The sequence below is a fragment of the Myripristis murdjan genome, chromosome 11 (genome assembly GCF_902150065.1).
Source record: "Myripristis murdjan chromosome 11, fMyrMur1.1, whole genome shotgun sequence".
Classification (NCBI taxonomy): Eukaryota; Metazoa; Chordata; class Actinopteri; order Holocentriformes; family Holocentridae; genus Myripristis; species Myripristis murdjan.
In genome coordinates, this window is record NC_043990.1 from 17,683,269 (window position 1) to 17,709,312 (window position 26,044).

General features: G+C 42.8%; 1 protein-coding gene across 2 annotated transcripts; it reads left to right on the forward strand.

Annotated features, from left to right (window-relative positions):
- fam91a1 (family with sequence similarity 91 member A1) lies at window positions 1-26,044 on the forward strand. 2 transcript variants are annotated; one of them, XM_030064516.1, is made up of 24 exons: window positions 1-271; window positions 860-944; window positions 2,246-2,397; window positions 3,807-3,864; window positions 6,015-6,082; window positions 6,451-6,564; window positions 7,527-7,617; window positions 8,445-8,507; window positions 8,784-8,890; window positions 9,053-9,091; window positions 10,938-11,050; window positions 11,653-11,762; window positions 12,372-12,484; window positions 12,667-12,753; window positions 13,037-13,166; window positions 16,560-16,708; window positions 17,444-17,578; window positions 18,334-18,447; window positions 18,865-18,937; window positions 20,134-20,280; window positions 20,739-20,840; window positions 21,252-21,375; window positions 21,508-21,577; window positions 23,530-26,044. In XM_030064516.1, exons 1-24 carry the CDS (start codon window positions 200-202, stop codon window positions 23,713-23,715), a joined length of 2,502 nt encoding a protein of 833 aa, XP_029920376.1. In that variant the 5' UTR covers window positions 1-199; the 3' UTR covers window positions 23,716-26,044. The 2 variants fall into 2 exon arrangements, with proteins under 2 accessions (XP_029920376.1, XP_029920377.1); XM_030064517.1 differs by having other exon boundaries at window positions 12,375-12,484.

Consider the following 26,044-nt stretch of genomic DNA (forward strand, 5'->3'; position numbering starts at 1 on the left):
GGTCGTTCGAAAATACAACAAGGAAGTGGACGTTTATTCCAAAGGAAATAATCTCCAGCCCCATAAATCTCTCAAAATCGAGAGTGTGTCAGCTCGATTGCTTGGTGTCGGGGGGTATAGTCGCCGTGGACTTGCCCGAGAGCCCGTTTCTGATCGTCTTGTGGGATTCTGCCTTTTAGCCAGCTAACGTTAGCTAGCAATGAACACGGACGTGGAATTTCACATCAGGCAGAATTATCCGTGGAACAAGCTACCAGCTAATGTCAAACAGGTATGTTACCGCCGGGCCGGGCTGCACGGGGGCATTTCTGTCCCCCCCGGGGCTTCACACTGTCAAGGACGGCGTGCACCGTGCGGCACAGGGCAGCTGTCAATGACGAGCGACCTGCTACCCCCATCTGCAAAGACACAGGCTTCACCGTTCAGCCGGAGCCATGACTGACCATCATTAGATTACGGCCAGCTAAGCTACAAGGACTGGGGCTAACTACATTTGCATCACATGACTGATAAGATTTGATCGGTGGCACCACATGATGATCATATCACCGGGATATCACTTTTGCAATAATTACAGCTATAACAACCTTGTGGGCTGCGCGAAATGTAATTGAGTTGCAGTGTGGGAATGTGTAAATGCTGTTAAGACTATTATTAGGCTGCATTAATCCCATCTCCTGCAAAACCATTGAGCTATTAAGTGCAAATGTCGTGCAAGTGGGGGCGGCTGCACAGCGGCGCTTGCAGTGCATGAATGCATGAGTGTTGCTGTGCCAAAGTCTGAAGCTGGAGGCTCTGCTCTTGTGGTCAGTCTTCACCTTTCCTGTGTTTGTTTGTTTGTTTGTTTGTTTTTTCGCAGAGTTTGGGGAACTCTCAACGCGAGTATGAGAAACATGTGCTGCTCTACAGTATCCGCAATCAGCTGCGATTCCGCAATAACCTAGGTGAGCAGGTCTGCCCTTCCTGAGTGAGTACAACACACAGATACTACTGTGCAACAGGAACACACCGTGCGATGCATGATCCATGGATGTGAGAGTACAGTCAAAACAAAGAGCTTCCTTATTCCCCTGATTTTCATGGAATTTCATGGTGCAAAAAATAAGTTCCTCCACTCTCTCATTTCTTCAAAGACTTACAGACATCAGGTCAACCATAAAGTGTTAGCTGGCCAATTTATTGTACCACCATAGAAATTACAGTTGATCACTGAAATATGATCTTTGCATTCGTGTGTAGAGCCAGGTGATATATCAGTATTGTATTGATATGGTGGTATGAGAGTAAATTAGGGGTGCACAAGATATGATTTTTTGCAGATATTTGATATTTTGTTATTCTCCAACTGTTTTGGCCATTGCAGATGCTGATATCAAATATATACACATTTTTTTCACCTGATTGCAGAGAGCATCAAGTCTTTCCTGTAGTGGAATTAACATTTTATTATAATTACTCATATTTTGCTGGCCCACTGGCAGATGCAGACATAAAATACAATAAGTAAAATACAAATAAGGAAACTACTTCAACTTAGGTTATATAAAAAATGCCATATTTAATTTTTTTAAAGATGCACATTATTACATTTTTTGCTGCTATTCAGTTTAAAACCTTTATCAGCTGAGACTGAAAATATGCCGATATGATCATGCATCCTTGGACTATATATCATCTGGGATATTGGATATCATAATATCATGATATGGCATAAGTGTTGTCTTTTTCTCCTTTGAAAGGGTGCATCACACTACCCTCTAGATAGAGAGGCACATAATAGAACAACATTAAAGATTTTTTTTTTTTTTTTTAAATCAAAAAATTAGTAAATATCTCATGAAAGCCCAGATGGTTATCCCTGCAATATTGGCACATTATCAATATCAAAGTATCTGGTCAAAAATATTGTGATATTTGATTTGGTGTATATCACCCTGCCCTACTTGTGTGTGCATGAACAAAGACATCTGATCGTATGACAGAGACATCGCTCAATTAACAGAAAAGTGATTAAACTACCAGTTCAATAATGGGTCAGTGGAGATGATATGTTAATGAGCTTTAAATAGATGTGTAATAATATAACCCTCATGTAATCAATTGTACTGATTTTCTTGTGATAGAGGGGAGCTGTCAGGAGGTTGTCCAAAATCAATATCCCATTTTATTGACTGAGATGCTGGCAGCTGTCCAGTACACCCACGCTTTTGTCTGGCACTGTCTAACCATTATGCTCTGTGTGCAGTGCGCCACGTGAGGAAGGATGAGCGCAAGTATTATGAGGAGCTTCTGAAGTACAGCCGGGACCACCTGATGCTCTACCCGTACCACCTGTCAGACATCATGGTCAAAGGGCTCCGTGTCACCCCCTTCTCCTATTACATAGGAATCATGGAGGTAAGTGACGTCTGAGGAGAATATCAGAGAACAAGGTGGAACAGGAACATGTGTTGACCTGAAACGTTCCCCTTTCCCTGAAACCGCTGTCATAAAAAAAAAACAAAAAAAACAAAAAACAGCCCACACACCATGAGCAGTCTTTTTTTGGCATCACTGAGACCCATTCCAGCTCCAATTAGTGTTGAGTGCCAGACCAAAACCAAAGACTGGACTAAAACCATTATAATAAGAAGGATCTGCACTGTGTGACTTGTCATGCCTAATTTGTTCAGGTTTTCTGGAGTATTTGTAGTGTGTTGTATTATAACATACACTGGCATAGATCCAGGTTCACCTTCTTCCTCTACAAATCTTTTTTTTTCCAATTTGACTTATTTTTAATTAGGGAATAAACATTTTACAATTTAACTAGAGGACAAAGCTGTGTTAGTGACAAGTCTTTGTCAGTGAGTTTGAATTTTACAGTTCAAGTTGAAGTTTGATTAAAGTATATAGCCCTTCATCACAAACAAGGCTCAAAGGACTTTGGAGATAATGTCACAAAATTGGGAAAATACATTTCCATGGCATGTGCTGCCCAGTCCAAGAGCCAATGCATTCTCTGATTACAAAAGAAATTTTTGTGTCAAACACTCTGCATTGAGTAGGACCTCACTCTTCTATACTCGTATAAAATGTAAGTTCAGATAAAGTTTCTCAAATGTTGATAAGATTTGGTCTCAGCCAGGCACTAGATGTCACTCAGTGTCTTTTCCTGGCTTGCAGAGACGGAGGGGCCCGTGTCCAGGACAAACAGGCCCAGAGAAAGTGTTTGCTATTTGCACTGTGCTCAGTTTTGGCTTCGTCTGCATAACGGCTCACTCTCACTGATACAGCTCAATCTATTGTTGGAGCCACTTTCACACAGCTCCCGTCTGAGGGAGACTTTGACCAGCGGCGCTCTCCTTGACTTTTGACATTGTCAGCGAGATTAGAAAGACTGTGAAGTGCACGCATACTTTAACTGTTCCTCATTTAACGTATACTTCCCCTTCCATCTGAGCACACTTGAATAGTATGCCCAGTGTCCTTTCTTGTGACACTGCTCTCAGACATGAATAAACACCCGCCATTTAGTTTTCAGCTCATGCTTAGGAAGGCCTCAACCTCTTTCTGCTGCATACAAAACCACATTCGACTGAGCCTTGAATGTAGACCCTAAATTGCTGAAGGCTATGTCATATTCCGATAATCCGTCTTAAGCACTTAATGAAAACGGGGACTAGAAATTAGTGCAGCAGCCAGATCTGCTAATCCTGTTATTAATCACAGGGAAGGGACATAGAGGGAGGGTGGAAGAAAAATTGGTTTAATTCCTCTTTTTTCCTTTCTCTTTTTCCTCTTTCTTGATTTTTTTGCCCCTCCAGGATATTATGAACAGTGAGAAGAGTTACGACTCCTTGCCCAACTTCACTGCTGCTGACTGTGAGTTTCTTTTTCCATCCTATTTCTCTGTGTTTCTCTGTGTTTCTTTCTCAATTTCCCCTGCACTCCCACACTGTAGAGATGACTTTCGTTACTATGCTCTGTGTGTCTTCCACACTTCCTCTCTCCTCTCTTGCCCTTTCCCCTTTTTCTGAGCCCTTCAATAATCCCTATTTGCAAAGGGCTGTCAGCGTAGGGCACAGTGGACCCATCACTGAAGTGCCTTTTACTTTCCACCGGTACAGTTTTACCTTTTAACTTCTATTTGAAACTCTTATAATATTTGACTCGGCTGTAACGCTAATGATGCTTGGCAGGCCAGTCTCATCACTGGTTTATGAATCTCAGCGTTCACTTTTGTTTTTCCCTTATTTTGTTTTTCATCGTTCTTCCATTCTTTTAAAACTGCACCTGTAAAACGGAAACTTCGAAAGCTAAATTAAGGTAACCACAGATGTAGTTTTTGGAGAAGTTAGTTTTCGTCTGTGTGCTATTTGAATAGTAGTTCAGATACATACTTCCTCTTTTCAGTATTTTACGTGTGACTTTAAAGTGGAGGTAATGAGAGTTGACACACAAAAAAGCCCTGTCATCACTTTTGACTTTTTTTTTTTTTTTTTTAAATACTTGGGGCAGGATTTCTTAGTTTTTGTCAAAAAAGCCACTGCAAGCCAATTGGGAGAAAACACCTTTATAAATCACATGCACAATTTTTTAAAAGAAATTTTCAACTTTTTCCCGGTATAATTCATGACATAAATGCATTGGTCAAAGAAACGATTTGCAAACCCACTGACCTGCAGCAGCATTACTAATAAATGCTAATATTTTCTGCTTATCTCCATAAGGAAAACACTGGCCAAGTGGCTTAGCAGTGGGCATAAATAATTCCCATTTCACGGTAAAGCAAACCAGCTTGTAACTGTCCCTTTTAAGATAAATTTCTGATGTGTTCCAGCATCACAGAAATGTAGTGTGAGCGTGCTGCTTGTAAATGAATGCAGAAAAGCTGATAACATTGCGTCATAGCTGGAAGTGAAGTGTGTGGCCAGTTGCAGAGTTTAATGACTTTCTGCTGTCAGGTGAAGCAGGCTTTGGCAGTGGCCTGTGAGTGACTGAGTCCTGGCAGAGCGGGACCTTCATGCTGCTGAGACAGAAGGCTGCCAGCAGGCTGTCGGAGCCGTGCTCTCCTCTAATCTCCCTGGAGGGGCTTTGGAAGTGTGTCATGCCGAAGTGGGTGGGGAGAGAGGCAGTGAATGTGTGCACGTGTCTGTCTGTGTGTGGAGGGAGAGCAAGACTCACAGGGGTGGAAGCTTGATGTGCTTGTGTTTGTGTGTGGCGTCTCCATCTCTGTGAAATGGGGGGGGTATGTGTGTGGGACTGCTGGGTCGGGAGGCCGAAAGGCGAGCATCCCTCGCTGGTCCCTGCTTGCCTTGGCAGCGGTCCCAGCACATTTTGCTCTGCCCCTTCATGGCCTCAGCACATGAGGCTAGAGGAGGGGCACCTTTGACCGGGGACAAGCTGGGACTCAAGACCAACGCCTGCAGAGCTCCACGGTGTAATGGCTGCCAAAATTGTCCTATAGACCTGATGTTTTTGTCACACTCAGCCTAATTCAGATGTCGAATATTGAAGCATATGTTAACATACATGGTCACAGTGTTAACCCTGCAGATCCCTTTATGTATGTTGGTAGAAGAACTGGTACTACTTCTGTGTGTGTGTTTGTGTGTGTGTGTCAGGGGATTATAAGAGAGAGTGTGTGTGTGTGTGTGTGTGTGTGTGTGTGTGTGTGTGTGTGTGTGTTTGAGAGAGAGAGAGAGAGAGAGAAACCACTCCCAATGCGGAGTTGGGATGAGTCACTCACTACTCACAAGGCTCCTTCGTGCACTGAAATAACTCTTCAATATGAGGCTGGAAATATTCTGGAAACCAATTTATATACTTTGCCTCTCACTATAATTCTCTCTCATTTCTTGAAGAGCCTCAGTCGCTGTAATTGAAAAATGCCAGAGACACATTCCAGCTGTGCTGCGGCCGGATTTATTTGCTATATTGTTAATGCACTGTGATTACTACAACTTCACGGCCAGTTACTGGGGCGAGATTAACTTTTGAAGTGTCGGACTCATTTTCCCATCATCCCACAGGTTTGAGGCTGCTTGGCATTGGGAGAAACCAGTACATTGACCTGATGAACCAGTGCAGGTCCTCCAAAGTGAGACATCTTACTAAAATAACCTTCCTTTAATAAGTTGTTTATTCATCAGGAAGATGATATTTTTCTTTATTTATTTTTTCTATTAATGGACACTTTGTTCATGTTTACTGTTTATGGGCCAAGGGAAGCAGTGTGAATGTTTAGTTAAGTGCTATTTTTTTCTCTTTTATCAATCACAGCAATAATGAATAAGTAAGCTTGTCTTTCTCATGAGTGTAATCACAACCGCCATAGCATGTAGCATGTCCAAGAAAAAAAAAAACAATTATTTTCTTCATCCTCTCTGAATTTCCTCTCAAAAATTACAGTTTACGCCTCACTTCGAGTTCAGTTCAGCTCACCTGCTCTCCTGTGTCCTTTGTCAGAAATTCTTCCGTAGGAAATCGGCGCGGGATCTGCTGCCAGCCAAGCCGGTGGAGATCTCAGTGGAGCCGTGGTGGGTGGCACAGACAGGCTTCATCACTGAGGACGACATCAGGGTGCGGCACACGCTTTGCTTGTCTTATCTGATAGTCAACGTGTGTTAGTAATAGCAGACTGGTGACACATGTAGACGGGTGAGTGAGGATACCATGCACAAGATGAGGCAATGGGGTAGTTGTGATTTCTCATTGTGCACTGGGGATTTCATCTGAAACTGTCACTGAAATCAAGTGGGCTGCCATCTACTGCGTGCTCAGCAGTTTTGCCATTTAATTATTTTTGCCACAGCTGAATGCATTTACTAGAGACGCTGCGAAGAAGGACCAATTTGTTCTTTTTTTTTATCTCCCTTCTCTTTCACCTGCGTGTCAGCACTGATCTACAAACTGAGTGACAGAAGGGTGCACGTCGTCCCGAGTGTTGTAACTCATAACTGCATCTAGCATCTGCATCTGTTCATCCCGCAAGAGCCTCTGCCCCATGTGGAGATCTCACCTCACTTAAAAATCAAAACTTGCCAAGCACCCACCAGTATATCTGTCTTCCAGAGTAAATAACAACGTGGAAAATGGGAAAGCAGTCCAAGCATCCACACTGTCTAATTACAGTCCTGTTCCCAAACTCTGCATCACCACAGGTGTTCAGTGTCGGTGCGTCATACACACAAACAAAGACACACACACATTTATGCAGTGAAGGTATACAACCCCATCACTTGAGTCAAAGTATAGATACTTCCCGCCAGTCATTACCCCATTACAAGTGAAACTTCCTTGGTCAAATTTTTACTTTGGTTAAACTACTGGAGTACTTGCTTTTAAAAATACTTTAAAGGAATATTCCACCATTTTGCACAAAATACCCAGACTGAGACAAGATGTTCGATATCATTTCCTCCTCTGAACATGCAGTAGTTGGAGTCTTCCTGTAAGTACAGTACTCAGGTAAATGTACTCAGTTACTGTCCACCACTGCATATATGTATACCATAAAATGCTTGTTTGCTGTGTGTTTACAGATCTGTTCCCAAGCAGAGAAGAAGGCCATTGATAAGATGATAGACTCTGGCCCACAGCTGGCAGGATCCATGGAGTACAACGTGGTCTTAAGTGAGTGTCCCTCTCCTACATCTCCTCAGCAATTAAAACAGCTCTATCTGCACAGGTTAAAGTCATAATGAAATAAAAAAGAAAAGACTTTTCCATCTGTTAAGCAAATTTTTTACTTCTTCAAAAAAAATGTTTTTATTGAATAGAGACTTAATTTTTAGTAGTGTATAAAACAAGTTCATAAAAATGTATCCATGATTTTTTAACAGCTTCCTCCAGTTTTTAAAGTGATGGGAGTGGTGCATTTTTGGGGTGTTCACATTTTTCTTTTCCTAAGACACCATGACTGTATCCAGAATTTGTAGCAAATCGAGATTATGTTCATTTCACAGTGGATTGCTTCACCATCCACATCAAGTATGCAGTGAGCTTCGCTGAATTACAGAAGAAAGACGCCAACAAAATCGCGTTTCCTCCTGACTTTAACTCCGCACATGGATGCTGATGCCAATCCTACAGTTTATCTGCAGCATTTAGGCGTGAATGTCAAGGAATTGTGACTGAGGATCTGTCCGCGCGCTTTAGATGTTAATTGGAGAACAGTTTGACAGTGATAAAGTGGTGGCAATTGGATTGGAACAAATAGAAGTAAACACAGCAGACTCAGTTGGGCCAATTTCACTACAAGTAGCTTTTCAAATACGACTTGATTGACTGTGTTTCTTTTCCTCTCTCTCTTTTTTTTTTTTTTTTTTTTTTTTTTTTTTTTTGATTTGCAGAGCTCTGTTGTCGCTAAAGCGGCACGTAACTTTGATGAACCAAAGCACAATCTTCGATGTTCAGCAGAGTGTGTTTTCATGTGTGTTCTTAATGTTTTCTCCATCCAGGCTTGTACAACCGTGGTTTCATCTACTTAGATGTACCCATATCAGACGACAGCTGCATCTCAGGTGTGTGTGTGCGCGCGTGTGTGTGTGTTTTTTTTGAGCATCAATGCAAGCATATGCATACAGGTACTTGGGTACACACACCGGTCTCGGTACTTAATAGGGCCATTATGCATAATGGATGTCTGTAGATGTGAAAAGAGGCTTAATGGTGATATTATAAATGCATTTTTTTTTTTCAAAAGAGGTGCATGAGAAACCAATTTCACTGCAAAGTAGCCAAAGTATATTGATCTTTGGCATTGTTAGCACAGTGTTTTAATCCTCATCTGTTCCCAGTGCCCCCGCTGGAAGGCTTCGTCATGAACCGCGTGCAGGGCGATTACTTTGAAACGCTCCTCTACAAAATCTTCGTGTCCATTGATGAGCAGACGAACGTATCAGAGGTAGGCTTTATTAATGTTTTTTTCTTTCCTTTTTTTTGTGTACATACTGGTTGTGGTCGACGAATATAATATGAGCATGTGTGTGTTTGTGTGTTTATCGATCACCGTGTCAACCATATTCTATTTATTTCCTCCATCTCCTTCTCCTTCTGTGCCTTTCAGCTGGCGAATGTGCTGGAGATTGACTTGGGCTTAGTGAAGGTGGGTATCCATTTGCCGGCGAACGTGAGAGACCTATTGCAGGGAAAATAGTCTAAAATGCCACCTTTCACCAGAGCATGAAAAACTGTGTGGAATGCGCTCCTTCTCTCAAAATTGACACTGACAAAATGGAGAGGCAATTTTCTTGGGTTCTTGGGTTCCACTGAGGTTTTGATGGGATTTCTGAAACAAGATGTGTTTTCGGGCTCTCTGTATGCTTGAGGGCACACGGTTTGCCAGTGTGGCTTCGATTGAAAGGTAAATGGATCATACATTTGTTTCTTGTTAATTGCACCATTGTATTGTTTTTTTTTTTTTTTTGTAATTATAGCCAATTATACATATTTATCTTCAGCATCAAATCTCATGGTTTAATAATGAGAGCTCAAACTTGTTTTTCAGAGACATTTATGTATTTTTGCTGTGGTAATAGTATTACGGTCATTCCTATTTCAAAGGTATGACTATATTAAATTAAGATGTAGCTTTTAGGCTAAGTAGATCTTGTTATTTTATTAGACGAGCACATTGGCCTTGCTGTCGTTTTTATTTTAGCCCTGTGCCGTTCAAATGAAATTATGTGCAAATTGATATTCTTGATAGGGTTTAGGGAAGCTGGCACGGTGTATGTCTTAACCAGTAAATATTTCTGCACAATTTGCCTGTGTGTGTCATATGCCAGATGAGATGCGGCGTGCCCCCTGGCATGACCGCAGACTGAGCGACACCATTTGAGGTTGAATCGGCGCTCCAGTTTGACCTAGTTTCCCCAGTTGCTGTTCACTGTGTATCAGACACAGAGGCAGAGTCGCTGTCAGTGCTGTGACCTCCAGTGTGAGGAGCTGCACACCGCGCTCCCCCTCCGTCTCTTCCCTTTCCTGCTACTGAAAAGCAGCACTTGAGGGAAACGGATGAAGGTAGCCGTGTGCAGTGAGAAAGCCTGGAACGTTTGAGATGATTGAGATGTCTGAGAGGTCTATTTTGTGCGGCGCTCCTCTCCTTCGTGACTTGCCTTAAACTTTCTTCTTTGTAATGACTACCTCATGGCCTCAGTGACTTTACAATTTCCCAACGCTGTGTTTCTTTTCAATATGGAAGTGGATGGCAAAAGAGTTGACCTCAGCCTGCACTTAGAGGGCACTGAGGAGCAGAAAGCAATCAAGCCCACTGTACTTGACTGAGGCGGCCTCATCAGCCTGAATAAAAGATTGCACGGCAAGGCAAGCTCAAGACCGAATAAATTAGCAAATGAAAAACTGAAAAAGACAGCCAGTCAGTATGTGGAAAGTTTATCGTGTTTAATTTTTGTCTTATTTTACACAGATTCAGTCATCTGGTCTCAGAGTAATGTGTGTTAGGGTAAATTTTCTCAATCAGTTGTTTCAGATATTAGCCTACGTATCAACACTGACATAAATGTTGATATCTTGACATCATCTAAGTGATCAATGGACAAGGATATTATAAATAAATTACCCAAAGATCCATCACATTATCTGGATTATGGTGTTTTCTGCCTTTTTTTAGTTGATGCTGAAAATAATCAGATTAGATGAGATTTCAGAGGAAACTAGAAACGATCACACCCTGTTTGCAGATTTCTTTTCACTTGTTTCAAGCAGGAACGAATTTGAAGTCTTTAATAGTGGCCAAAATGTTGTGTCAGTTTCTCAGAGTCAAAGTACTGGGGCTTTTTTTTTTTACATTCACTATTTTGAATGTCAAACCTGGCCAACAATTCCCTGCGGTACAGCAGGGCGATATGCACAGTGTCAAAAGGTACAACATGAAAAGTTGAGGTGCCATGGAAGGACGAGGCTCTTTGACCGCGTCTCTGTTTCATCAGAACGCAGTTTCCATGTACTGTCGCCTGGGCTTCGCTGTCAAGAAGGGCCAGGTGTTCAGCTCCGACCAGCTGCATCCCACCTGGAAGAGCGCCCCCTCTGTCAACAGACTCAAGTATGTGCGATTTAACCAGACAGCCATTTAACGTTGCACTATGCGAAATTGCCCAAGGTCAGTTTAAGTGAGGACATTTAGATTCAGCTGATTAAAAAAACATGGCATGAGCACCTAATTTGACGGTTGAGACAGTTCTCATCATCAGCCTGACACTGATGAATTGCATACTTATTCTGCATTTTTTTTTCAGCTGGATCTATAGAGTCTTCATTTGAATCAACTCTCCTCAGTTTTGCATAGTGCACCTTTAATAGCTATCCATCTAAACATTCAGTCCATCCATTGAAGATAGTCTCTGTATTTGTACATTTCACCCATATAGCCATCTATCCTGCCTTCCACTTAAAATCCCAGTAAGGATGAAACACCATGTAATTGGCTTTATTTACATTTTGTTTGTTTTTAAGATTGAAGTAGATTGAAGTTGGGGTGTTAAAATTGCGAAAAGTTGTTTTTTTGCCCCCAGTATACGACAGACCTCTAAGATGCTCCTCATGCACATAAACCTAGACATGGTCGTGTGTAGGCGTGAGTGTGTGTGAGCGCATGAGCTCGTCTCTGTGTGGGTGGTGACACGGCTTTGTCTCGCCCTGTGCCAGGAGCACCATGGACCCCCAGAAGATGCTGCTGTCCTGGGAGCAGGGCAGCCCGGTCATGGAGGGAGGCTCCTCAGCCACCGACACAGACACCACCAGCCTGGAGGACCAAGGTCTGGACACACACACACACACACACACACATACACACAAATGTATGCTCTGGTGAATGCAAATAAGTACATATGCTATGATGTATACACACACACACACACCACTTTCTGATGGTTACAAATTAATCCCTAAGTATGCCAGTCATTCTCACATTATTGATATTTTTCGCGTCATTTTAAATTTGTAATGCCTGTCTCAGATGAACAAGGTAGATCTTCTGGAAGTGACAATTTAAAAAAATGTGGTGATTTTAACCCGAATAGAAGTGTCCACTCGGGTCTAAATGGGATCCCAGTCAGTAATGCAGGGCTCAGGCAGCCTCACACATACACCACAATTGGGCCCCAAGGGGTCACTCCAGGGCATGCTGGGATTTATTTTCATAAGAAAAATATTTGAAAAATTCACCGTGAACTGATAAACTAAGCATTTGACCAGAGGGTAAAAGGATTGTGTATGTTAAAGCACTTGTGTCGTTTCAGCATAGCGCAGCTTTAAGGCTTTGATTCGTTACAGTGGCTGCCCATACTAATGCAGGCACTAATGGTAGAAGATATATTATATGTTTAACTGTTTGTTGTTGCATGTTTTTCTCTCGGTTTCAACAGCAGACACAGCCAGCGTCAGCAGCCTGAGCATCCCAGCTGCACCCACCAAGAGGATCGCCTTCCTCTTTGACTCCACCCTCACCGCCTTCCTCATGATGGGCAACCTGTCTCCTGTCAGTGACAGGACGTACACACACACACACACACACACACACACACACACACACACACAGATCTCTGAATGTGGACAACCTAATAGACCACAGCACACAGCAAGTTGGCCACTGACTATAGCTCCCACAGCTTGCACCTTGATAGTTTCTTATGTGTTTTTTTTTTTTTTTTTTTCCATCAGAACCTGAAGAGCCATGCGGTTACCATGTTTGAGGTGGGCAAGCTGTCTGATGAGACTTTGGACAGCTTCTTGGCCGAGCTGGAAAAGGTAAAATCAATGATGCCAACAATGAAAACAAATATTAATTAAAGCGTTCTCTTGGTGAGGCCTCAATATGGGCTTCGTTGATGGAAGCTGGTGTTTGCTGCGAAACGTCATGGGATGCTCACTCGCTGTAGCAAGGCGACACCCATACACACACACACACACACACACGACAAGGGCACCTGGCTTAGCTGGCACCAAATATTTGCCCCTATGTGACATAAGCTTGATGTTTACATGTGCTCACGTTCTTGCACCCTGTACCTAAAGCTGTCTCTTTACTCAGGTGGAGAGCACAGCAGAGGGCGAGGCCCAGCGTTACTTTGACCACGCCCTGACCCTCAAGAACACCATCCTCTTCCTGCGCTACAACAAGGAACTCACTCAGGACCAGGGGCCCGATATCCCTAATATAGGTAACTATGCAGTGGCATATCACACTTCCTCTCTTACCCATTGACTGCACACACAAGACACAAGAACTAGGCATGGCGCATTTAACACTATGTGACTGTGACACTGTGAAATATTAACTGGCCTGCATGCAAACACACACACACACACACTCACACACAATGCAAACTACTGCAAACACAATGTATACCTTTATCTTCTTCTGTGCAAGTAATCCTGCGTGCAATTCCCTGGCTTGTTTGCCACAACCGGAATTGAGCGCTGGAGAGAGGCTCAGCGAAATAGGTCTGTGACTTCGGTGTGAAAAGAGTGAGAGCTGATTATACTCATACACACAGACACACAGACACACAGACACGTAGACAAAAGTGCTCACTGTTGACAGCTGAATACAGAATAAGTTCAATCACCAGGTGTAATATGGGTGCAGAGGGTTGTTTCGGTGATGTCGTCATTGGCTGTTGACTGTTTGTGTGGCTCAGAGCACAACATCAGTTTATGAAATTTAGTGCTGCTATTTATGAAAATACAAAATAGTATCCTGTAAACACGCGGTAATGGATGTTTCTGTTGATGGCTGTTGGCCGGAGATGAAGCAGGTAAGGGCTCTAAGCCCCCGGTAAATAGAAAACAAAAATGCACAACATGACCAAAATGTTCCACCGCTGAAGTGCAAATATTTTATGACCTAAATCAAATTGACTGTTGTTGCTGGAAGGCTGTTGTTTTGAATATACCAATTAGCACAATCCCAGCTGGTTATCCCAAACTGTGACCCAAATGTGCAGAGGCTGAATCACCGCCACCGGCTCATCAGACAGCTGAAAGCAGATGACTGCAGTGTTTTGTGTGGTGAAATCGACTGGACTGGTCTTGAATTAAGCTCTTAGTCAGGGGACATCAGTGAGCGCTCCGCTGTCTCAACATCTCACTTTCATTTGAGAGTTTATGGTGGAAATGACTCTGGATGTGCTGAACAAAAAGGCGCTTCTCCATTGTTGCTTTGGCAGCCATGTTGCTTCACTCCTCTCCAGTTCCAGTTTCTCCTAAATATGGTGGCGTGTGTCTCTGAGTCCACAGAGCTGTGTTCCTCCAGCTCGTCTCCCTGCAGGTGCAGCAGCAGAGAGTCACTCCCTCAGCTCCTCCAGCCACAACAAAGCAGATCTCTCGGTTTTCTTGTCGTAACCACTGACTCAACAGATGCTTTTTGTTTGGCTTGGCTGGGTGCCTCAGTTCTGATCATCTGCCTCTCAATCCTCCTCATCTGCTCTCCTAGGCTTCCCCAGGATGCTCTGCACCGCGAGAGCCTGCTGGCTAAAGTTAAACTAAACCCCCACTGATACAGGATTTTTGAGCTTAGTCATGACGGTGATAATTGTTCACTTAGAAACACAGGGAAATGTGTCTCACCGACAGAATCCATTTATGTGAAGTTCCGCCAGACCCGACTGTTTTTTTTCTCTTTGTTTTCCTTTACTGTTGCTTCAGCGCTGCACAAGCTCTAAATTAGCTCTCTGGTTGAATTCAGATTTACAACTAACATACTGTACTGATTTTCTTGCTCCTCTCAAGAGTTTATTTGCAAAAACTAGTGTCTAAGATCTAACATAACAAGCATCATCATCCCAGCCTGCTCTAATCTGTGACAGAATTAAAAACTGCACAAACTGGGTTTTGCATATGATTGTTCTTCCTTAGTTTGTAGAGTCAACACACAATTTTGGTGTATAAAGTGCATTTTATACCTCTATATTAACATAATCAGCGTGTAAAGGCAGTGCATACATTAAAGTTTTTGGACTTCTGCATTGAGGTGCATGTCATTGACTTTCTGTACACAGATATCCCAGTGCTTGGCCTTGCATAAACTTGATGCCAAGTTGACATCTGTGCGGAGACCTAGCTCTAAATGGCTTTCGTTTACATGCAGAGATGCTGTTGTTGTTGAAATATAAAATGTGCTTAAACCTCTTTGAACAATTGCTGTGCATTACCGGTAGAATAACCTGATACTGTCAAATTAAAATGTCAAACTAGACGTAGCCCACATAAGAATTTACCATCACTTTAATAAGGAGAGATCAAATTGTCAAAGAAAGATAAGATACGGTTCATGATGAATGACCAGTAGTTTGGCGGTTAAACTCCTTAAAAGTTGAAAACATGCTTATAGAGACAGATGATGATGTATGGATGGGAAAGGAATGGACAGACGCTGCTGGTGGAGTGACTGCAGATGACCAGTTCTTATTTACTTATTTATTTTAAGATGGAGATTATGGGGTGGAGGTGGATCTTCTTCTCAGTCTAGAGAGACAGAATGAAAGAAATCAGCTGAGCTATTTAATTCAGCTTCATCCATCTGATTGGCCGGTTGAATGTGGGCTGAATGCTGATTGGATAACGGTTCTCGAGTGAGAGCGGCAGAGCTTTAAAAGCATGGGAAAGCAAATGATGATGGTGCATACGTGGGAAAGAGATGATCTTTATTTAACTTTCACATGAGCTTCATTAACATTCACCCAGTCAACTCACTCCTGTACTGAATGCATAAAAAATCATTTCTGTCAGGCTTAAACTTAACTTTTTCCCATCTGTATTCAAAAAATGAACTCGCTAATTGGATGTGCAGTTCTTTCCATAGTATATACCTCTAAGATTGCTTCTTACCAGTTATTTAGGTTTGGTCCTTCAGACTTAAGCCACATCTTCGTTATCGGCTTTAACGCTCAACACTCAGAGATACTTACTGGATTCCAGTGTTACTGAAAAGGATCAATTAAGTGATCAATTAAAGCAATTCATTTTCTCAGCCGCATTTCCTGCCTCTCCACCTTAGATGAAAGTGCTGCTTGGACGTGATGTGCTGTTGATGCACGTGTTTGTTTGTTTGGATGTGATGTGAGGTTCCCATTTGTTCTCATTGGCCAAGTGACCATTTGATGTGCTGTAGGTTGGCAGGTTGCCCTCCAGGACTTTTATCTGCCCTTCGTCCTTGGTATTGTTGTTCTGGATTTGTACCTCAGTCATTCAATAGCACTTAAAGCGCGGGGGAGGGCACAGGACCATTACAGTTATAATTACAATTCACATTTGGCCGGTGCTTTTGTCTAAAGTGACGTGCATGTGCAATTTTTATCCACCAACAAGCAAAGATCAATTCAGGCGAGAACAACGACATCAAGTGCCAGAAAGCTCCGGTTTTGGTTTAAAGGACAGAGGTGCTACAAGGCAGTACAGAAAAAGGAATGTGAGGGCGTAAAGTGCATGGAGGAAGGAGGAAAGCACAGAACATATAGTAAAACATCTAGTAAAAATGAAAAAAAAAAACAAAAAAAAAAAACACCCCTGTCCCTTTTTTGTTTGTCTGTCCCGCCGGCTTCTGGCCCCACCAGGTTTCCCCTTGGACATGCTGCGCTGCGAGAGCCTGCTGGGTCTGGACCCGGCCACCTGCAGCCGCGTCCTCAACAAGAACTACAAGCTGCTGGTCTCCATGGCACCGCTTAGCAACGAAATCAGGCCCATCAGCAGCTGCACGCCTCAGGTACTGAAGCCTGGAGGGAGGGAGAGCTGAGGTTTACTCTGTGGCATGCTGGCACTTTGGATGAAACGGTGTGTGTGTGTGTGTGTGTATTGGGGATGGTGAGAGATCTGCGTTTGCATTTTGGTGAGCTATTCATGCGCGTGTGTACTGTGTTTGGCCTGTTGCTGTGTGTATACACTTATGTGTGTAGTGTGAACAGCCCGAGGTGGTGTGTGTGTGTGTGTGTGTGTGTTTGTGTGCTGTGTGAACGCTCAGCCTGCAATTGCCTCCAACAACAAGACTACACAGAGAGAAAGAGAGAGAGAGAGAGAGAGGGAAAAAGAGGGAGAGAGAGGGAAACAGAGAGAGGCTCGCAAGCAATTCCACTGGCTGGCTATGTTCCAGGTTTCTGGCTGAGCACACAGAGAGAAAGAGAGGGAGTTAAACTTGTTGTGCCATTCATGCTGCTGTTTATTCTCAGACTGCTGGGACTCAGTGAAGTGGGATTCAGTGAATTGTTTTCTTGGTGTTTTTTTGTTTCCTATTTACACATCCCTGATAGCAGTTTCAATTTCCACTTCTCTGACAGAAGAACAACACCGAGACTAAAGGACGTAATGTTGGGAGGCGACACGTTGACAGAACCAAATTACTTTTGCTTTTTTGCTCTGTTTTATGTACACACGCATGCATTATTCATGCTCTGGTGCACTGAGGTCTGCGTATATACATACACGTGTGCGTTTCACCCGGCAGCACATTGGCCCCGCCATCCCTGAGGTGAGCTCCATCTGGTTCAAGCTGTACCTGTACCATGTGACCGGCCAAGGCCCGCCATCTCTGTTGCTCTCCAAAGGCTCCAGGCTCCGCAAACTTCCAGACATATTCCAGGTTAGTCCAAGCTCAAAGACATATTCCAGGATCGCCCAATTTGAAAGACGTATTCAAGGGTTAGTGCGAATTGAAAGACATATTCCAGGTTGAATCAAATAGGAAAATGCACACGCATGATAGGAAATGCCACGCCTCACCAGTGCCAATCAGAGATTGGGAGAGCTATATTCCAGACAAGGAACATGTGGGAATTTGATGAATTTTCTGGGGAAGTCAGGGAATATCAAGGTTTTTCCTCACTCGATTCACACCCCCATCGCTTTAGGTGGTTATCAGATATTTTTCCCCACAGGAAGACAGCAATGTAGCATAAACCAGAGACTTTAATTTGTTGCTTATTTCGTTGCTTGAATACATCAGGAAGGAAAAAACATGAAGCTCAGATTTACTCATGGAGTCGTGGAAAAGTCAGCTTTGAGCTTCATCTGAAATCTTGGATCAGATGTTAATGTTTTGCATCGCAGGATGGACAGTGACATATCATTTGGCTGAAATATTTAAGCACATGATTTTGCACTTGGAGTCTGATGGGTTTGTGAGGAGAAATGATTCTTTCTGCATGTTTGTCCTAAATTATGAGCTGCTGGGACAAAACTAGCTGTGTTCCCATGTAAAGCACATGATTTTATTTCCATCATACTGCATTTGTGATGGTACAGTGAAAGCCGTGTATGTGTGTGTGTGTGTGTGTGTGTGTGTGTGTGAGTGGGCTGTGGACGGCTCTTGTGTTAACGTAGTGTTGTGTGTTTCAGGTTTATGACAGGTTGCTGATCACTTCCTGGGGTCATGACCCCGGAGTCGTCCCTACCTCCAACGTGCTGACCATGCTCAATGATGCTCTCACACACTCTGCTGTACTGATCCAGGTGAACACACACACACACACACACACACACACACACACACACACACACACACACACACAAGCTTGATATTTTTATGAGGAGCACCCACAGGGGTCAGGCTCAGTCTGCCCTACTCAGATTGGGTCAGGATTTTCGTACATAAGGTCTCAGGTTTAGGTTAGCCATGAGTTAGAAGAATGTTATTGAAAAACAGCAGTTATTTGCCAGTTTTGGTTATAATTGTAACTCACAAAAAGTTACACATTCAGACTTTATGCTTGGACACAGTGGTTTAGGGTCATGACTGAGTTCACCTTTTCAGGCCTGTATCAAGCTTCACTTTTTGTTTGCTTTCAGTGTTTAGAGAATAAGGTATCACATTGTGTGTTTGTGTGTGTGTGTGTGTGTGTGTGTGTGTGTGTGTGTTTGTGCCCTCAGGGTCATGGAATGCATGGCCATGGAGAAACTGTTCACATCCCGTTCCCATTTGATGAGGAGGATCTGAAAGGCGGTAAGCTGTGTTGAATACAGCTGAAAAAAGTGATAGATAATTGACCCTGTATAGCTTATATGTTACACGTCTGGTTATGAATAATGACTATACTCAGGGCTAGCGCAGAGATCTTCAGTTTCATTCAATATAAGTGAATCATTTCAGCTTTAATCTAAGCTACATTTATTTGTTAAACATTATGAAGAATATTACTCATGTCCAAAGCCGCAGTCTGTTTGTAAAGGAAATGAAAACTGAATAAAATGTGAGCTTTAATGGATGTCTATGCCACTTGCAGAGGGTGGGAGGTAATCATTCATTTTAATTCATTTAGCTTTTATTTAAACTCAAGAAAATCAGCTGAGGATTGTTCCGCATTTTCAGTGATGTTGAATTAAACGATGGAAAAAAAATGTCACTTTGCAAAATGGCAAAACGACTCTCAATTTAAAAACATGAGTATTGTGATAAAGTCCTCTTCTCTTCCAAAGCTCAAAACTAGAGAATGAAGAGTGCCGATGTCTCGCTGTTGCACTGTCTGGTGCAGATCCTCTCAAACTGACTGGGAGACTGACTTCAGGGTCAGGAAATGTTTAGTGAAGGTTCAGAGGAACTGGGCCAAACTTTTCCAGGGTTTACAGCAGGATTCACTTATTAAATAACAATATTATCATTACATACTACTGAAATTTATGTCGGATTATTGTTAGTGCTGTGTTGCACATAAGTGATTAACAGTACCTTCATCCAGCAAGCAAAATGTGGTCCTTTCTCTGGTGACTTAAACATTTGCTGATTTGGGCTTTGAGGGCTTAACTCTCCAACATCCTGTGAAGGATTTCGACTCCTCTGAATCCTTTTCCTTCTTGAAGCCTTTTGTTGTGTATCCAGCTTAACAGCAAGACTCATCCGCCTAATATACATTCGCTTTCAGAGCTTTACACCCCCTGAAAAAAATACATGTCATATGAAACTGATACAGTACTTTTCGACATGATAATCTACATAAAGCCCGATCTATCAGCTCCAGTGTCTGCAGCTGCCCTTTGTAGAGTGCATTGCCATGTTTTTGGGATATTTCCATTGATCCCATTTTCACCTTACAGAATAAATCCTAGAAAATCTGTTACTGATCAGACTGATCCAGATGTGACTTGAAGTGGTATGGCAGTGTATGTTGGCAGCCCATCCCTCTGTGTCCCCCTCCCGTGCAGAGTTCTCCTACTCAAACATGTGCGTGCACAAAGCCCTGCGGACGTTGAAGGAGCACGTGGATCTGGAGCACCAGTGTGGCTACATCACCATGCTCAACTCCAACAACAGACACCGGCGCCGGGCCAGCGATGCTGCTGACTGCAGGGGTAGGAGTCAGGGACACGCACACACACGCACGCTCACACTCACACACACAGGAGCACGCGATTTCCAAGATGTACTGGAACATACAGTACCAGCTACATATGGGGCCTCTATAGAGACATACATTGTGTTGATGCATCGTTCCATTATGCGTTCTCCGGCGTTCACCGGAGAAAAGACTCCTCTTGGTCATTTTAATTATGCAGTTATGCAGTCTCATTAATTGTGTCCCTTATTATGATAGCCTTTGCTAACGTCAGCTTGTCAGCTTTCTCCTTTTTCAATGCAGCCCTGAATGTATTATTATGGGCAATCCCATGGTCGTTATTCAGCAAGAGGGCAATGATAACAAAACAAATCTACACAACTTGGGATGAGGCTTTAATTTATCCAAGCTGTAATTTGGTTATAATCAGTTCGGTGCCTTGATGCTGACTGGAAGTTGTTGCTCCTCTTCCAGGAGACACTCATCTAGGTGGAGGCCTGGACACCAACGGCAGCACTGAGTCCTTTGAGCTGGTGACAGAGGAGAACAATGGAGACGGCAAAGGAAAGACGGACAGTAAGCCTGTGGTTTTTCTTTTTGTTTTTGAATGATTTTATGTGACAAAGGTGTTTGCCTGAAAGTAGATAAAGACAAGAGTGATATGCAACAAATGTCCAAATGAGCCAGTCGGCCGCCTTGTTAGATTTCATTTCCAGTAGTTAAGTTATTAGCAGTCACTGGGCAATCTCTTGCTATCATACTCATTTGAAAAGACTAAAACAGTTTGTTATGGAAGACAGTTACACATAAAATAAATGGTAAAATACTTTTTTGAAAACTCTCTTTTCAAAATGCTCTTTGAAAAATGTTCTCAGTGATAAATGACAGCTCTGTCCCTTGTTTTTTTGTGACACTTTGATTTCTCTGCAATTTCATTTTATATTTATTTCCCATCCCTTCCTTCCCCCACCAATCACTGTTTCTCAGCCCTATCATCTGAAGACGAGTGGGTCCCTTTGGAACTGTGTTTCGGCATGCCCCTCTTCAGCTCCGAGCTCAACCGCAAAGTGTGTCGAAAGATCGCCTCGCACAAACTGTGCAGCAAAGAGAGGTAAATCAAGACTCAGTATCACTGTCATTCCCCTGACCTCAAGAAAAAGAACTCAAGATTGTGGAAAACATTGCGAAACCGTATAGAGTGTGTTCAAACAATGCTAAACTTGGACTTTTTTTGTGTTTTCAGCCTTCAAGAGCTCCTTCACTCAAGCCGAAAGCTATCACTGAAGGTGCTGAGCTTCGTTCAGTCGTTCCAGGTAATAGCACTCCCCTGTCAGTCCCCCTGGACCACCTGAGACCACTCACAGCAAGGCAAAGAAGCAAAAAGCTCCAGTGAGAAAATGAGAGGCTGGAAATAAGAAAGGTTGAATTTTACAGCAGGAATGGGCAGGGATTTACTTAGATTCCTTAAATTTAATCACTTACATCTCAAAAACAGCCAAACTCTTTAACTGAACAAAAAAAAAAACAGTAATCCTGAAGCCCCCCTCTATCCCTCACGGTTGGGTCTCTGTGCCGTGGGAAGGGAAACAAAAGCCAGTCCCTGAACTTCATGGGTTCTGGTAAGGAAACCTCCAGGTTCACCCCTGACAATCAAAAGGGGTCATTTGGTGCAACTGCCTCTTCTATGTGGACCAGTTCAGTTTGGTTACAGTTGAGGAAAGCTTTGGTGAGGCATAATGTGATGCACAGTGCACGTCCTTGAGCGCTTATGTCTATCATGGTACTTTTGCATTGTAATACAAAAGACAAACACTCAATAAAAGGAGCAGACACATGGTTACAGCTTTGCGTTTAGGTTAGATGAGCAGGTGTGTACAGCGAAGTCAAACATGACTCATCTGATTTAAAAAAAATGAGCACCATAGCTATCCATTTTTTTTATTTCTCTGAAAGCAGTCACTCTCACAGAGTGATGTATGATTACCTCCAGCAGTCAGAGCCGCAGTCGGCGCTGGAGAGCAGCAGATGAAGCAGGTGGGGTGTACAGCAGAGCCTTTTCCACAAGGCAGGAAATCAGTTGTTAACTCACTGTGTGCTGCCAATCCAGTGTTCACTAAGCTCCTTTGAACGTTTGAAGCTGTGAGGGCCATACGTTTCACCTAAAGTGGAACAATATGAACAGACAGAATTAGGTTTTATATACTAATTCACTAGAATTAGTTGTCTTGGTTGTCAGATCAGGTACATGACAACAAATGGGGTGTAATTCTAAAAGTTGAATATTTTTCATCTTTCAAAAGGTTTGTTTGCATCAATGTACAATTTACTATGGATTATTATCGTTACTAGTAACTGAAAATCTTTGCTCACAAAAAGCAGCATCTGTAAAGGTATTTCTGCATATTTAAATATTGAGTAGGGAACATGAAGTACTACATAAAAGGCATGGGTTTATAGAGACGTTTTTTTGAGAGAGTGCATGCAGCAAAAGGTTTGTTCAAGCAGTGAAAAGACATCACTGCTTCAAATTCACAGCACTGCTGCTTTTGTGTTTTATGAGATTGCTGGCAGTAGCCCCTTTGCATATTTCTTTTTTTTTTTTCTACATAAATTCCATATGTCTTGATAAAATGACCCTACAAGTTCAGCATCTTTAACTTCTCGCCATCATTGAAATGGAACGTGTTAGGAGTGAAGAATGGAAACGCACGACGGCGGTTGCTGTGCGCTTGCAAGGGAAAGTGTAATTATGCCGGGCTACACAGGAAATGCCTAATAAGTTATTTGCGAACTAATTAAAATTAATTGGGCAGTTATGAATCAATAGCAGTACAATTTCCCCTGGAGTGTATTGGTGTTTTGATTCTGATCAGTCAGAAGCTGATTAATTTTGCAGTGGTTCTTGATAGCCGACCCTGAACAGAGCTGAGGAATCCCACAGGCGATGTTTACAGTCACAGAGTAGCTGAACTATTAGCCGTACCGCAGTTAATATCTCACTCAGGTTAAGCTGCTTGCAGGCATCTGTAATTCCTGGTGACTGAGTTTCCCAGCTGCTGAGAAGAACTGAAACCAAGTTAAGAACAGCACAATATACTCCCATGTGTTTTGAATGTATCGCCTCTTTCATCTACATAAGCAGAACCACCTATAGTCGAGTGTTTCCTTCGTCTGCTCTTTCCATCCTAGAAAAACTCCACATATAATCGTGTCTTATTGCCTATACGTTGTCTTCTGACCTGTGACCTTTGCCCTGTGTCGGCAGGACGGCAGCCAGTCTGCTGACCTGGACAGCGGCGTGTCGGGCCCTCTCAGCCAGCCGGCGGCAGAGTCCGGCGTCCCCTTGCCCGCCCTTAACCTCCTCTTCAAGGACGGCCAGCTGAGGGAGTGGAGCGGGCGGGCCCCTCCTCCTCTGGACATCTCAGCCCTGCAGAAGGACCAACCCACATAGGCCACCCCCCTCAAAACCCTCCACGTTTGGTCGCATGGAAATGCCATCTTACCGAAAAGGACCACCCTTTGTCGCAATGTCACTTCCCAGTGAAGGAGCAAATCCTCACACAGGCTCTCCAACTCTGCATCTCCACATCCGGCCACAAAGAAATGCCAACATTGACAAGCCCCGCCATTCTCAATCCATATGTAGTTGTGGGAAAATAAGCCCCCAGCACTTTGTCATAACAGATCACCCCTCTAAAAGACTAGCTAACACTAGTAACGAACCCCAAGCTATTGCCCCAAGCTATGTGATTGCTTGTGTTTTTAACAAGGCAGTGTTATCTGTTGGAGTGGTGCTGTTATCACAGTATATAACAGTGATGCAGGTACAGCATATAACCTAGAAGACCATATAAACAGGACACTACTGGAAACAAAAGCTCTGTCCTCTGCCCTTCGATCAAGGGATGTTTTTGTGATCCTTGAGAGGGGAAACGTTTTAATATTAAATAAATGTCATTAAAATGATCCGCAGCATAACTGACATAAGTGTTGAATGGACATCTTCAGGAAACGTGACATATGCATTCCAGGACCAAGTCTTTGGACTCACCGGGCCACATGTGGTCAGTCAGTCCAAATACGACCCCCTCCTCCCTCCCTGTGTCGTCTCCCATTTAGTGATCTGATGCATGATCCAGTCGCACAAGTTATGTCATTATTAAGAATACTTTCTTCATGACTTGTTATTAATATAAGGGGGCATTTTTTGATTTGCACTGTAGGGAATTCCTCCAAACCTGTGGATGAAGTAATGTCTTGAAATCTTTCCCTTTTTTTTCCCTTTGTCTTTTTTCTTTTTCCATTGGATCGTTAGTATTGCTCGCATGATTTCAGAGCTGTAGTTCAACAGGCCGGGCTGCATCACAACTCCAGCAGGTGCCAATCTAAATTTGACTGGGCATCACAGGAACCTGCTGGTGTTCATCCTGTTTTTTTGTGGATTTTTTTTTTCTCTTATTACAAGAGAACACCAAAGACCAAATTTTTAGTTTTTTTTTCTTTTATGGTGACTTTTTTTAAAAGAACATCCTTTTTATTGTTGTTTTTTTTTCTCTCTTTACTTTGCTGCCTTATTAATGTTGTCCAATCAGCAGCTTCCAGGTCTTGGATCAAATCCATCGATTTGACTTGATTTTTTTTTTTTTTCCACCTTTTGACTTTCAAATGATTTATTTGCATTTAATTGAGTGTATCAAATCAATTAAATCAACCAAATTGGATCACAAACTACTGACCTTTGCCCGTTTCCAAACATTTTGCCAGATTAACCGAGTGCTCCCAGCACAATCGGGCAGGAACAGTCAAGTCCATGTGTCTGACCCGGGCCTGGTGCCTCTGCTGCCTGCTACTATCTCTGCCTGGCTCGACTCCAGTCAGCGTGGAGTGTGCTCTTGGCCAGTCCGCCACACTCTCCAAGGGATTCTGTTTACAACTGTGTTTTGAAAAATAGGGTTTGTAGTCTTGAGAGGAATGGGCTACTTCGTCTCAAAAGCTCTGTCACAGACCCATGGGACGGGAATGCTAATGTTTTACCCAGCATTTGAAAGATTTATTTTGGCCCGAGAAGTGTCTGATGTCTGTCATGAATTTCTAGCACAGTGCGGAGGACATTGAGTACTTTTTTTTTATTGCGTTTAGAGTGGTAAACCATTTTGTTGAGTTCTTCTTTCTTCATTTTTGAGGGAATCTTTCCTTCCACAATTTTGACCCAGTTGTGGTTGTTGTTTCTATTATAACACAATGGTAATGTAGAAAAAAAAAAGACTAACATGAGGTCCTGTTGAAGCATGATGGTTGTGTAGAGACCATTGTGTGTATGTTGTGTGTGCGTGTGTATTGTACACCTCACTCAGTCCCTCAGTGTATTTTCGTATACAGCTACCCTCCACAATAAGAGTCCCCCAGTCTGCTGGACCGAATTCTCTAGTTGATAGCCTCACAGTACTCAGTCATCCCAGATATTCATCATCCTCCCCCAGGTATATCCACCACCAGTGTTTAAAAAAAAATGCTAGTTTTATATGTCAACCTACATTTTAGGAAATCTTTGTTGTAGCTTGTTTAATGGGACTCTGAATATTATTGACTGAATAATAATGACAATGCTCTTGTAATTAAATGGGTAAAAAAAAAAAGAAAGTGACATTCCTCCACAATATGCCCTCCCTCTCTCCTTCCCTCTCTGCCTATCTCCCCTCTGCTCCAGAGATACGTGTTATTATGACAAATGAATATGTAAAAAGTATATGAAAATATAAATAAATATGTAATAAGAAACA